This window comes from Mchenga conophoros, linkage group LG16 (assembly GCF_057382185.1).
Source record: "Mchenga conophoros isolate Kocher_MC1m ecotype Shallow Benthic linkage group LG16, M_conophoros_male_GT1.1, whole genome shotgun sequence".
In the NCBI taxonomy this organism is placed as follows: Eukaryota; Metazoa; Chordata; class Actinopteri; order Cichliformes; family Cichlidae; genus Mchenga; species Mchenga conophoros.
This window is the reverse complement of record NC_140541.1, coordinates 27,378,116-27,392,581: the sequence shown is the minus strand read 5'-3', so window position 1 is coordinate 27,392,581 and position 14,466 is coordinate 27,378,116. Positions and strand designations below refer to the sequence as shown.

Here is a 14,466-nt window from a genome sequence, read left to right as displayed (position 1 = left end):
GACAAAGCTCTTCTTTAAAATAGCTACTGATTAAAAGACGTGCCCCAAGGAAATAGTTTGCCTACTAAATATTTTGGGATGAGAGTTGAAAAAGTAACCTAATTAATTCACAGACATATTCTTGCTGCAACTCAACAAATGGATAAACTGAGCAAGACCTGGAATAATAGTTAACCGTAAACTGCCAACTACTGACAATCTCATGCATGCATGGGGACCTGTTGTGCTTTCCCCATAAACATTATAAAAGATGGACATAGAGTCTGGGTCTGAAAACTGAAACCAATGTGGAAGTGCTTTAAATCTGTAATTTATTTAATGGCCTCCAAGGAGCAACACCTGTGGTTATACAGACTTGTCATCCTATAGAACTCTATAGAAAAACAGCTTTCTGACACAAGCTTTTCTGCTGAGTTTATGGGCTCAGTCACTCAATTTGGGTCAAACTTAATAAAAATTATGGTCCATTTTGTAAATCTCAGAGACACTGTGGAGGACAATCTGGATAGCAACAAGTTTGATGAAATTCTAACCAATACTCTTTTTTTGAATTGGGAATGGATGTACAGACGCTTAATCACAGCATAAACTAAAAATACTTGTTAGTCAAAGCTCTGTCACGGCACGGTGCGCCGGTGTGTTAGAGCAGTGCCCAAGAGCAGACACAGGCAAGGAGACGTAACATGACTTTAACAAAAGGTGAGCCTTTATTATGGCTGAACAGAGGGCAAAACAAAAGCTAAGACGAGTGCTGGCAAGACAACTAAACTGACTGTGAAAACCTATGACACTGAACACTATACAAGACTATGAAACTGTGATAAAGCTATGAAACTTCGAAAACTAATTCTATGACTGTGACTATGAGAACGGTGACGACTATGACGAGCCATAACTGGGAAGGTTACACAGACGACGCGACAAAGACTGACTGAAACACAGAGACTAAATACCCACAGGGATGATTAGGGGAAGTGGAAACACATGAGGGAGAACAGCTGACACACATGAACCTAATGACAGGACAGGGGAAGTGAAACTAAATACAATAAGCAAGGAACACCGGACTCTTTCAAAGTAAAACAGGAAACATGGAGACTTAGACATGATGCAAACCTGATAACAAGAACCACACAGACATGAAGCATGACAGGTAGACACACGAACCAGGGACGCTTAGTACAGGGGAGATGACATAAACAACTAAGAAACAAAGGACTAAACAGCAACCTAGAAATTAACTAGATGAGTTAAACTAGAACACGAATGAATACAAAAGAAACATAAAAACTCAAACACTGGGTCACACGACCCAGTACTGTGACAAGCTCAGGCTTTATGCTGCTTTAAATGCTCAGTTTCCAAGTTTTCCTTTCTTCTGCTCTTGGATCTGTATGATGATACAGAGAAGGATTAACCTTAATATGTCACCTCAGGCAGACAGCTCTGGATTTAAGCGGCAATTCAAGTGGCTCCATTCACCTGCCATTCAAACCTTCTGTTAGTGAGTAACAGCCAATCACAAAAGGATTTCTCACTTAAAGGTAGGATAGGTGTCAATAAAATGAGAGACGGTAAAATGGCTCACAGTACAGAGGCTGCATCTAATCCTGGTATACGAAACTGTTATTCTGAGCTGCAGTTCAGACAAATTAGTAGTTGGGAATGAGCGTACTTGGGGAGACAGAGTAAAATATTTTATTTGTTTAACCTGCAAATTGATTTGTGCATCATGTGCTACGTATGAGCCAGATTTTGTCTTTGTTGCCGGCACAGTGGTATCAAAACCTTCAGTCTGCTTTAATCAGTTATTCTATTCGATATACAGTGGGGCAAAAAAGTATTTAGTCAGCCACCGATTGTGCAAGTTCCCCCACCTAAAATGATGACAGAGGTCAGTAATTTGCACCAGAGGTACACTTCAACTGTGAGAAACAGAATGTGAAAAAAAAAATCCATGAATCCACATGGTAGGATTTGTAAAGAATTTATTCGTGAATCAGGGTGGAAAATAAGTATTTGGTCAATAACAAAAATACAACTCAATACTTTGTAACATAACCTTTGTTGGCAATAGCAGAGGTCAAACGTTTACTATAGGTCTTTACCAGGTTTGCACACACAGTAGCTGGTATTTTGGCCCATTCCTCCATGCAGATCTTCTCGAGAGCAGTGATGTTTTGGGGCTGTCGCCGAGCAACACGGACTTTCAACTCCCGCCACAGATTTTCTATGGGGTTGAGGTCTGGAGACTGGCTAGGCCACTCCAGGACTTTCAAATGCTTCTTACGGAGCCACTCCTTTGTTGCCCGGGCGGTGTGTTTTGGATTATTGTCATGTTGGAAGACCCAGCCTCGTTTCATCTTCAAAGTTCTCACTGATGGAAGGAGGTTTTGGCTCAAAATCTCACGATACATGGCCCCATTCATTCTGTCCTTAACACGGATCAGTCGTCCTGTCCCCTTGGCAGAAAAACAGCCCCATAGCATGATGTTTCCACCCCCATGCTTCACAGTAGGTATGGTGTTCTTGGGATGCAACTCAGTATTCTTCTTCCTCCAAACACGACGAGTTGAGTTTATACCAAAAAGTTCTACTTTGGTTTCATCTGACCACATGACATTCTCCCAATCCTCTGCTGTATCATCCATGTGCTCTCTGGCAAACTTCAGACGGGCCTGGACATGCACTGGCTTCAGCAGCGGAACACGTCTGGCACTGCGGGATTTGATTCCCTGCCGTTGTAGTGTGTTACTGATGGTGACCTTTGTTACTTTGGTCCCAGCTCTCTGCAGGTCATTCACCAGGTCCCCCCGTGTGGTTCTGGGATCTTTGCTCACCGTTCTCATGATCATTTTGACCCCACGGGATGAGATCTTGCGTGGAGCCCCAGATCGAGGGAGATTATCAGTGGTCTTGTATGTCTTCCATTTTCTGATGATTGCTCCCACAGTTGATTTTTTCACACCAAGCTGCTTGCCTATTGTAGATTCACTCTTCCCAGTCTGGTGCAGGTCTACAATACTTTTCCTGGTGTCCTTCGAAAGCTCTTTGGTCTTGGCCATGGCGGAGTTTGGAGTCTGACTGTTTGAGGCTGTGGACAGGTGTCTTTTATACAGATGATGAGTTCAAACAGGTGCCATTCATACAGGTAACGAGTGGGGGACAGAAAAGCTTCTTACAGAAGACGTTACAGGTCTGTGAGAGCCAGAGATTTTCCTTGTTTGAGGTGACCAAATACTTATTTTCCACCCTGATTTACGAATAAATTCTTTACAAATCCTACCATGTGAATTCATGGATTTTTTTTTTTCACATTCTGTCTCTCACAGTTGAAGTGTACCTCTGGTGCAAATTACTGACCTCTGTCATCATTTTAAGTGGGGGAACTTGCACAATCGGTGGCTGACTAAATACTTTTTTGCCCCACTGTATTTCGCTATAAGTCATCCGTTTCAACCACCTCCTCCAACTATAAAGAAATTATAAAAACCTTTCCAAGAAGCAAAGTCTTCCATGGCAAAGATTAATTTAAATTTCATTATCTTATCTTAAAAAATGCTCTGGACCGCATCATTTTAATCCAATACCTAGTGAAATGTATTTTAAGCACAAGTGCATGCTTTTAATACCCAACTCCGGTGTTTGACAGTTCAAAGGCTTAAGCCATTAACTGTCTTCACACAGATACTATGCTACCACTCCACCTGAAATATGCATCCACTACATAACTAGAGAGGGATCCACTTTACCATAAATACTCTCACTTCATGAATTACCTCAAAGAATTGGCATATTTGAAATGGAGATACACTCAGTCATCAGCTGTGGGATCAACTTCGGTACACATAGGATTGTCTGGAACTACAACAGACACTTATCCGAGTTCTGGTATGATTGATTTTGTGAGTGTAATCCCACACACATGGCGCTCACATCTAATTTATGTTCTGCTCAAACCGTCTCCAAGGATACTCTGACATTGACGTTGCGCTATACACTCTGAATGAATAAAGCAGAGTTTTCTTCAAAGTTTTTAAACTCGTGGACAGAATAGAAAATGTAGTCTCACCCTAGAAGATTTTGCTGTTCTGTGCATGGCATCTCCAATGTGCTTAACTTCGGCACCTAATATAGGTTTTAAATGTAAAAAAGAAAGAAAAAAGCACCAATTCAACTAAATAATTTCATGATTTATGACCAGTCTTTGAAGAGTGAGTTGAAATCGAACCCCATAACATTCTGTCAAGACATTCCCACACTGCTTCAATAATGTTGAGGTCCAGGCTCTGGATTCCAAACCATGACTTATAGTGTTCCATTGTATTTATGCAGATATCTGTTTCCCACATTGATAGTCTGTTTGCAATCATAATTATGATGAAAAATAAAGCAGCTGCTAATCTGACTATTTCCAGATGGTACTGCATGGTTGATCGAAGTCTTTCCTATATTTATAATTAGATAGATTTTAAAAAGATCTCGAACACCACGGCTGAAATGCAGCCTTAAACCATAACAGCATCTCCACTGTGTTTTACCGATAACTGTAGACATTGACAGTTGGACATCCCTCCTGACCTCCTTCATATGTACTGATGACAATTTAAATCAGAAAATGTAAAATATAGATTTAATACTCCATAAAACTCACTTATTGTTTTTTTGGTCCTGTAGTTTTTGTGTAATTTAGTATACGTCAGCCTTTTCTCCCTGTTTCCCTGCTTCTTGACAGCCATCCTTCCACGAGACCATTTCTGATGAGGCTTCAGCAAAGAGTAGATGAACTGAACGTTGGGTTACTTAACGTAATCCCTGGTTCTTTGATAACAGAGTGAGGTGTTTCACTATGGGAATCGCCTCGGCGTGACCAACTACGGAAGCTCCAATGACACCACGTCTGTCTATGACAGACCTGTCGAGCCGTGCTCAGGGCTCCGCCCCCTCGTACGCCGAGGCGATTCCCATAGTGAAACACCGAGCGAAGTTAGAAAAAGAACTAATCTCTCAGTTCCTGTTTCAGGTCTTGAGACATGATTTTAAGAAACAGTTTATCTGCTTTAAATACCTTTTAAGGACTGCCATTTTTTCCATCTGTCCTCAACTTGCGCAGTTTACACATTTTATTTAAGAACACATTGAAGTCCATGCCAAAATATGCCAAGTTTTTGGCTAAAGATTTTTTGCGAATTGCCTTGTTGCAAAAATACTGTTTTATGCTTGTGAAACAATTATCTTTGGGATTTTTTCATGATTTCAATTAAAGAAATGAGAATGGCTGCTACTAACAAAGTGCCTAAAAGTACTATTTAAAATTGGTCTGTTAAGTACAGACAGAACACTATTTCATCACTTGAGTTAGCTGCCTTTCTTGTGCTCCATAGTCAGAAAAACTCTGAACTAGTGCAAACGTCTTCAGAGCCATTGTGGGGGGGTCACGGTATGATTTTTTTTTTAAAAAGAATGCTTGGACACTGCCAAGATAATGGAGAGGTTTTTGACGGGGCTCCCACACAAACGCAAAGCAGAAGATGAAGCATCACCAAATTTGTTTCCAAACCAGCTTCCTTCCAAGCCAAAGACTAGAAAATATGGTGAAGCATATCTTCCCTTTGGCTTCACCTGCACAAGTGCCAAGGTAGGTCTCCCCTGCAGAATTTGTTTTCCTTGCGTCGGGAGCACGCGCGATGTGAAATGTTGCGTGACGAACTCTGTATTCCTCGTCTACATGTGAACGCAAAAACAGAGTTTTCGAAAATCTCCAACCTGACAGGAGTTTTTAAAAATCTCTGATTTCAGTTATTCATGCCGTTTACGCGTGGACGAAAGGCCCAAACGCATAGAAAAACCTGCTAAAAGCTGGGGGAATCAAAAATACTCGTGTAGGTGTGGACGTAGCATAAAAGAGTTAATAGCCTGATCTATTGCTGCCCGTAACTTATTGCAGTTTTCTCGTATTTGTTTAATTGTTTACAAAAGGTTTGAGGTTTGAAATGTGTGTGTAGTTGGAGGATGCGTTTGTGTGTGTGTATGTGTGTGTGTCTGGTGGGGGGGGGGGTTCTTCTAAAACAAAGGGAGGCCTAGCGAAAAAATTTGGGAATCACTGCTCTAGCAAGTGGTTCTAGGCAGGTAGAGCAGGAGTGGCATGGGACATGTGGCACATGAAATGAAAAAAAGAGACATGCCACATGATAGAAAACCTGGAATTGATTACTTATATAGAGTACACATAAATACACAGACTTCTAAATTGCTATTATCTCACAGCCTTTATCTGTATTTTCCCCCAAACCTTTGATGGTAGCTAAAATTAGAACAACGCACATCATTTGTTATGTTAAACTATATTCAGTTAAACAAACTACTTCTGGAATTACATTCTTTTGCATATTTTGCCTTGCCTACACGTTCAAATTCACTTTTGTATTTTTTGCATGAAATACATTTTTACATAGAACATTTAAAGAAGCTGTAACGTGAAGCATTTCATTTTTTAACATTTGGTTTTACTGCATTTACCTTCCCACGATAAATATAGCTAAATGAATAATGGAACAATAGCAGACCTTGTTTATGCAAAAAGGCCTGTCATAATCCTTGAATTTGCATTTTAACACCCAATTTGATAACAGCCCTTTAATCCCAGTGAAGCTCTGAAAGTCTTTAAATCTCCTCACAGTGAAGAATCACACACATTTCCTAATGATGAAAACAAACTGTTTTGAAGCTATTCCAACCCTTAGCATGAATCAATGAGGTGTCAAGAGGGTTTCTGACAACAGTACGCTTTTAGGTAGACAAACAGAGGATGCCTTGGGTATTATACAGCTGTGGTTTGATCAGTCTATAATAGATTTTATGTTATCATGGACACCTCATCATTCAGCTTCACTGGTGCTTTGGGATAATGGTGAAGACAGAACACTGACCATAATGTCTGTCCTTCTGTTTTCAGACCAAAGGTTAAGCAAAGTTTCATTTGAGAACAACAAACTTCTAACTGGGCTCAAATACTAAGATATTCTCAGAACATACCCAGACTTTCTGTAAATTTGCTTATTTTTCTTAGTCTCCTACTTTTCACTATAAAAATTAAGTTAAATGACACAGCTGACAATTGGCTAGTTCTCCTTTTCTGATTTTCTGTGGAATGAAGAAAATCCAGTCTGTGAGAGATTATTAGCCAGGAGGCTTTTGCAACACAATGCGAGACAGATTTTTTGTGGAAACTTAAATCGTCTTGATGCATTCTCAATCATCCAGGAAAGTAAATCCCCAAAAGTTGATTCTGTTCCAGATGAACAGAATCAACTTTTGGAGATGGAAACTTAAATATTTTCAACTTACACACATGCATATTTGCCTCTAATTGATTCATGTGCAACAGCCATGTATGCAATCTCAGTATGTATATGCAGTTTGTGGTCCACAGTAGAATATGTTATGCTGAAATCAATATGTGGTACTTGCTAAAAGTCAATATAATCCTTTGCTATCACTGCGGTGCCTTGTTCAGAATTTGCCAGGATTAACAGAGACTCAACTAAAAAATACTGACATTTCCTCCTCTACACCAGTCATTTTCAAACTATTTTTTGTTGCCCAAAGTACACCAAAGGGCAAACCAAACTTTCAAAGTGCTCTTGTAGTCATATCTGTCATCGGTTCTTCTTTTGATTGGAATGCAAGGTGACGACACTTTGACAGCTCATTTGCAGCAGCTGGACCTAGTATGTGTATCATCCCATCCATTAGCATACCTTACCTCAATCTAACAAATGGTGAGTCCATTTGGATTCACTGCTCTAGACTTTTACGTTCACCCTACATTTGTGCTGCACAGCAATTTAAAAACTAATTAAAGTCTGTTTAGCGGTGACTACAGTATTCTCACCATCTTATGTGGTTAGACAGGGTTATCGTGCCAGCACTTTTCCACCTGCAGACGGACCTATCCAGTTTGTTGTTGCACACAGCTACACACCCTACACACAATGTACTTTTTGTGTAATTGTGTGATATGTAAACTAAAAGCACTTATCAAAGGAACTGATATTGGTGCATGTTTTAACAGATATTAACAGAGGTTAATACATTGGGTATTTGTTCCTGCATTGTAATAGAGATTCTGGAAAGCTGAGGCATATGTAATGTGACATACAGTATTCCAAGTTTTGGGCCTGACAAAGTTCATAAAGTGTAAAGAAGAAAATAATTTTCAAAATGAAAAAAATCAAGGACCAACAGAGAAAGCGATCAGAATTTTTAAAGGAGTGTGAATCTTTTGAAACATCATTTTTTTTGTCTTACTTTCTCCAGTATTAGGCCACATCTCTTATAGCTATTTGTGCAGTTAATGTTTATGTATGTGAACAAGCCAGCCTATAGGGAAATCATGTGTGTTTGTGCTGTTTGCATATCAGTGTTGACGTGCTTCATACAGTACCTATGATAACATGTGCCCCGAGTCTGACCAAGTGGCGAGCTACTTCATAACCAATTCCCCTGCCTCCTCCTGTCACTATGGCAACGTTGCCATCTTGTCTGGGCATCACTGGCAGAAGCAGAAGAGGAGACAAAGATATCAAAGAGAAAGTCACTTGATAAGGAAGCTTCTTCAGGACAGGTTGATGTTTCTATAGATGACAACTCAGTAAAAAACACATGGGCTTTTTGTAGAATTTTTTTCTTTTTATTTCCATTGTACTGAATAACAAGTTTTCTTTACTTTCTTTCATTACTAAAGTTACTTTATGGGTTCAGTAGCAACAAAATAATAACAGAAAGGGACCTTAATTAAATGCAAAATAGAAGAAAAGTTCAATAAATTAAAAAAAAAAAAGCATTTTATGAAATGTGTGAAAGCCATCAGATTTTGATTTATTTTAATCAGAAACACGAAACACTGATATAACACTCAAATTAACAGAGTTAAATATCAGAAAACAACTGACAGCAGATATTGTTCACCTTATACTCCCCTAGTAACATATGATATATTATGTAGTTACAGTTCATATTCCAGAGAACACATGAGTTCTTCCTATACCCTTTCCTGTCAATTTTCAAGAAGACTGGAAGAGTCTGCCACATTGGATGTGATACAACCACTAGATGCTGGGGAAAAATATGTATTTCTGGATTGGTCGGCAGTGGTTTCTGGAGGTTGCTGTTTCTTGCTAGGTGAAACTGACTGCAAAGAAGGGTCTGCATATGCTGTATCACTAAAACATCAGGTTTGTATCACAATTCTGGCACTTTGCAGTTTAGTTTGAGTTTTTAAAAATGTTCAGTTTTAAGTAAATTTTAATGGTTTCAGTGTTAGCTTTTATTTATTGTGCAGTGAGCAGTATTTATCCAGAGCAATAAGTTTTCAGAACTCATTCAGAAAGCTCAGTCTGAATAAATCATTGCACCAGTGCCTCCCGAGCTTATGTTAACCACATTGAAAAAGAACAAAAATAAATTAGATAAATAAATTCTTTTTTAAAAAACAATGTATTTTTTTAAAAAAAAATTATTCTAGTTATTTTTCTAAGTTAGCAATATAATTTCAGTTTGGATTATTTCTGACGTCTCTTTTTAGTTTTTATTTCAGTAAGATAATAATAATAATAATAATAATCCTAAAATAAAAACATGGTTATAGTTTTGGTGTAGTTAACCAGGTGTCTGCAACAAAATTAAGTTGCGCTGTCTCTGGGCGACGAGCGAACTAGCCCAGACAGCATTATGAAAAGTGCACATTTAACCTCACAAAGCTTGGTGGCAATCGTAGAAACTTTGGAAAGGACACGTTGATGTTCTACGCAATCGTTAATTATTCGGCTGAATTCGGCAAAAACAAGACGACAGATGATCATTTTTTTCGCTAATGTTTTGAGCTTAACACAAACTAGCTAACATAGCTAGCATCGTGTTAACATGTGCAAGTGCAACATAGTAAATGACCGCTACATGTACTAATGAACAATGATAACCCGTGCTGACTATAATGCACCCACGTTCATGGTTACAACTTGGTTGCCCGTGCTGTCACTTACAACTGAATTACAACTTGTCAAACTAACGTAAGCTAAAGTTAAACCGACCTGGCAGCCTCAAAGGTCCGTTTAGCAGTTGAAGCAAAAGCACCTTTAAACCAAGCAGGTAAAGCTTTATAGCTGGCAGAAGATGACACCAAAAAGCAGACAACATCTCTGCGAGGATGTGTAACGCTGGTATCCGAAAGAGCCGTCAGTGCAGAGGCAGAGCAAACCACCACAACGCAGTTACGTCTGTGGGACGCGTTCCAATATGAAGTTGTCCAACATCGCTTCCTTCCTTAACACATCTTCTAACAACTCATGTTCCATTTTTAGATTACTAAATTAGACGACTAACAATTCCCTGACATATCTATTTTTAAAATCTTGACTTTTCAAAAGATTTTTCCCCGTAGAGCCGCTATTTGAAATCATGATCCCTTAAAGTCATCTGTCACATGGCTGTAAAGCTGAAATAAGTGTATGATGGAGGGGACACGTTCTCCTCGCTGCTCCTTGGCTGCTTGATGTGCCGTATGATCCTTATCTGTAGATCCAGCATATTGCACCCTTCAGCTCACTGACTCCCTGATTAACTGCTGCCAGCCAGGTCACACGCGACAAAAATCAACTGAGGGATGACACATAGTAGTCTTATCCATAATTTCCCAAGTTACACTTAAAAGAACAAGTTTCTAGAGCAGGGTTAGTCTGAACTAACAGTGAATTCTGGTCTGCCTGTCAGTTTTTCTTCCCAAGGGATCGCTTGATTCCACACCAGCCTACTTTTATTTGCGGCTGCTGTGATGGTGAAATGTAGGAATTCAGCTGTGAAAATCCTGATTGCACTAACTAAAAAAGAATCAAAATATGGTATTTTATTTATTTTAGATAGGTGACAAACTATGATATAACTGAAGTTGGCTGCACACTAACAGGCTGTATGAATTTATGATTTAATAAATTAGTCATCATAATTTCTCATAAATATTTATAGCACCTATCATGATAGTGAGGATTACAGCTTCAGAGAAATTATTTTTCCACTTCTAGAGATAAGCTACTGGCACTTTTGTGTGACACCCCATGACTTCTAATCAGGACCAATACCCCCTGCTTACAGCAGATACTGAACATCTTTGGCCATTTCACTGGGCTCAGAGAATCAAATGTCAAGAAGATATTTTCAGACATTATCGGATGAGTTTCACCGACATTTTGTGTCATCTGCCACTATGGAGTACAGTGATTCTGAGTTTGTGTGATACTTAGAGGTCACAAGCACCAACTTATTTAAGCAGCTATCAAATATAGAGGACAACGACACAAAGCATGATGACATAATGAATTATTAAAGCTTAAATAAATGATTCCTTGAGACTTTTTTTTGTCTGAGACAAAAGATTAAAGTTTAAAAAATAAATGTATCCTCCCGAGACCCCGTGACCTCAGAGGGGTATTACATTTAGACTTTTCTGCACCTTCATTCTTCTAAATAAGTGTTTCATACATGGTTCAACAATGGCAACTTCATTCTATTATGGTGTAAATTAACCCCACAATTCCCTTATGGGTTTTTTCAAACATTCTTATAATATCCCAAATAGTTAGGTGAAAACTGGAGGTTAATTTCTTGCAAAATGTTTTTATTTACTCTTGTTTTTATTTATTCTTAACCTTTAATCATTCTTTATTTGTCTGATTTTTTTTCCTCAAGCCTGGCTCCAGTGTGACCACAACAGTAAAATGCAGCGATATTGAAAACCTCATGTGTTCTTTTTCTTTTTCTGGCCTCTCCTTTTCAAAGTCTCCACATTGGATCATCTGCTTCCATCTCACCCGATCCCTAGCATCCTCATCCCCACCCTGTCGTGGCAGATGGCTGCCCCTCCCTGAGCCTGGTTCTGCCGACGGTTTCTTCCTGTTAAAAGGGAGTTTTTCCTTGCCATTGTCACCAAAGTGCTTGCTCATAGGGGATTGTCTGTTTGTTGGGGGTGGGGGGTGGGAAATATTGTATATATTAGAGTCTTTACCTTACAGTATTATGTACCCTGATGCGACCGTTCTTGTGATTTGGCGCTATATAATTAAAATTTATTGAACTGAATTGAACTGAAAATCCTCCTCTGCCCCCACTAACCCTCAGGATGTCCTCCTTCACTATCCACGGATCTTCTTTGTGGTCTTCCTGTTTTCCTCCTGCCTGGCAGCTCCATTTTCAGCAATATCTTCAATTTGTTAGAAAAAGTGTAGTATTTGATTGACACCTGACTGACAAATACCACCCAGGATTGAGTGGTTGTCCCAAAAGGTGAAATTAAAGTTTCTTTAAAAACATAAATGACTGCCCATTTTCATCTATAATCTACACATCTGAACAGATTACCTACTACAGTGACGAACAGGCTAACAGTGTGAGCTGAATCATCACTGGCACTCAAAGTAGGCCAACCAGTCTGTCCCTCATTTCAATAAAATTACAACCATTTGTGTTAAAGACAGGTCTGGGGCATTCACAATAACTTCCCTTTTTTCCCCTCTTGGCAGGAAAATCATTAGTATTTGTTCGCTTCTTGCCCAGTATGCAGTGGTTAAGGCTACTGCTGCAGTGACATGCAGTTGGCCTCGGTTATTAAAGTCAGCTCAGGAAGGCAGTTAAATGAGCATCAACATAAAGAAACTGTGTCATCACCACTACCCTGATGGAGGCTGAGCTTCGGAGGCTGTGTGTGTAGTCAAAAGTGCATGTGCTGCTGTGAATTCAAGCTGAGAGGATGAGTTGTGCACACATACGAGTGTTTGTTCACCCGCAGCCTGAGAGGTTGTGGGTCAGTAAGGCGAGCCGGCCTGCTATTGTTTAACGGAAATCGCATCTCACGCATGACTGTGGGATGATTATTTGGGATGATGGGAAATCAGGCAGACACATGAATACACAGTCGCACACGCGCACAAAAATTCCCACATACGTTTGAACGCACGCGAGACATGTTGGGAACAATACGTGACAGGAGGGTGTGTGAAGCAAATAACATGTGAACAGCATCAAAATAGCTCCAACTAACAGTCACCTAGTCTTGATGACAACCACTGGCTGCCTGCAAAGCCCAACTTGTCTTATTTTGTAAATCCAGGCTGACATCAGCTCTGCGGGATCTGTCTATGTGTGTGTGTGTGTGTGTGGTGCATGTGTGTGCTAGTTAAAATGCAGTTTTTATTTCATTTTTTTCATAGACTTATTCTGGGTAAGAAGATGGTATTGGATATTTTTAGCAGAAAATGGCCCTAACTGTTTTTATATACTGATTCGATGCGCTCTTCCTTAACACTCTACTCCCCTGCTTGTATTTGTTCCTGATCAACTGCTACCCACGAGAGATGGGAGGTGAAGTGTCATATTGTGAAGAAAGGGAATTTTCTGGGTGTGTCATGGGCAATTTGGGCTCCGGAGTGCAACAGCTTGTGTGAATTGATGTTAGCTTTTTCTCTGGCTTTGAGCTGCCTCTTTTGTAGCTTTTCCTCAGAAGTCTTTGCCATGCGAGAGGCAGACAATCCAGGTTAGATTCAAAGCGTAGACTTATCCAGAGCTGCAGGGTGTAAAGCCTGTAATGACACGTGTACATGTATATGCAGAAAAAAGAAAAAAAGACAGACAAATCCAAGGGGAACTGCTTGTCTTGCAAACTAAAGCACAGGTCTATGTATACTTATTCTTGAGTTTGTTTAAATAGCAGAAAATATGTGTCTGTCTTCTGCTGACCAGTTCACAGCATATTTCTATTGGTGTGTTCTTGGTGTCATGTTTTGTGAAAGGAGAGAAGGAACCAGTCACATCAAATTTCTGGTAAAACTGGAAAGTGCACTTAATTTAATACTAAACCTGAGTGTGTTTTTAGGGGCAATGTTTTGCACACTGTTTTTCCACAGTTAATAGGTGTGACTGTAGTGTAGCGGTTTCCCTAACAAGTGAAGGATCCTGGGTTTGATTCGAGCAAGACAAAAGACACAAATCCCTTTGGGGTTTATGTAAAAATCTGCCAAATCAAACATGCTACCTGCTGTGGCAGCCCTTTGTGAATAAGAAAGCAGCAGAAAGTAACTTTTAATAGAAGGTTGTGATAAGGATGCATAAGGATTAGAAACTGAGCTGGAGCACTCAGATCTATAGGTTTTCTCTAATTAACACCGATTTGTTTTTTCAATATATGCAAAAAGTGTGTACAGTGTAAAAATATATATTGACTTTTATGCCCAGCTTCAAATGATGTTGCTTGGAAAAATATGAGAGTTGTAAATCTCTTGACAAGGAAGCACATAAGTGTACTTTCTAAAGTGTTAAACTATCCCTGTCTTTGAGTTCAGTACTTTAACATTTAATGTTTAGATTTTAGTGCTTTACCCCACTTGTTTGCAGTTGTTTGTAGAGCCCAGCGTGTCTCAA

General features: G+C 39.5%; 1 protein-coding gene across 2 annotated transcripts in view; it reads right to left on the bottom strand.

The window, feature by feature from the left end:
* LOC146556968 (polyprenol dehydrogenase) overlaps positions 1 to 14,466 on the bottom strand; it is a 58,583-nt gene that overhangs the window by 27,919 nt on the left and 16,198 nt on the right. Inside the window, exons 1-2 of one of the 2 annotated variants that reach the window (XM_085248464.1) lie at positions 10,092 to 10,286; positions 8,447 to 8,554 (exon numbers count right to left, since the gene is read on the bottom strand). In XM_085248464.1, coding sequence (XP_085104590.1) covers positions 8,447 to 8,554; positions 10,092 to 10,197 — 214 coding nt within the window. In that variant the 5' untranslated portion in view covers positions 10,198 to 10,286. Of the gene's footprint in view, positions 1 to 8,446; positions 8,555 to 10,091; positions 10,287 to 14,466 lie in introns of those variants that run through there. The other variant, XM_085248465.1, reaches the window with a different exon arrangement.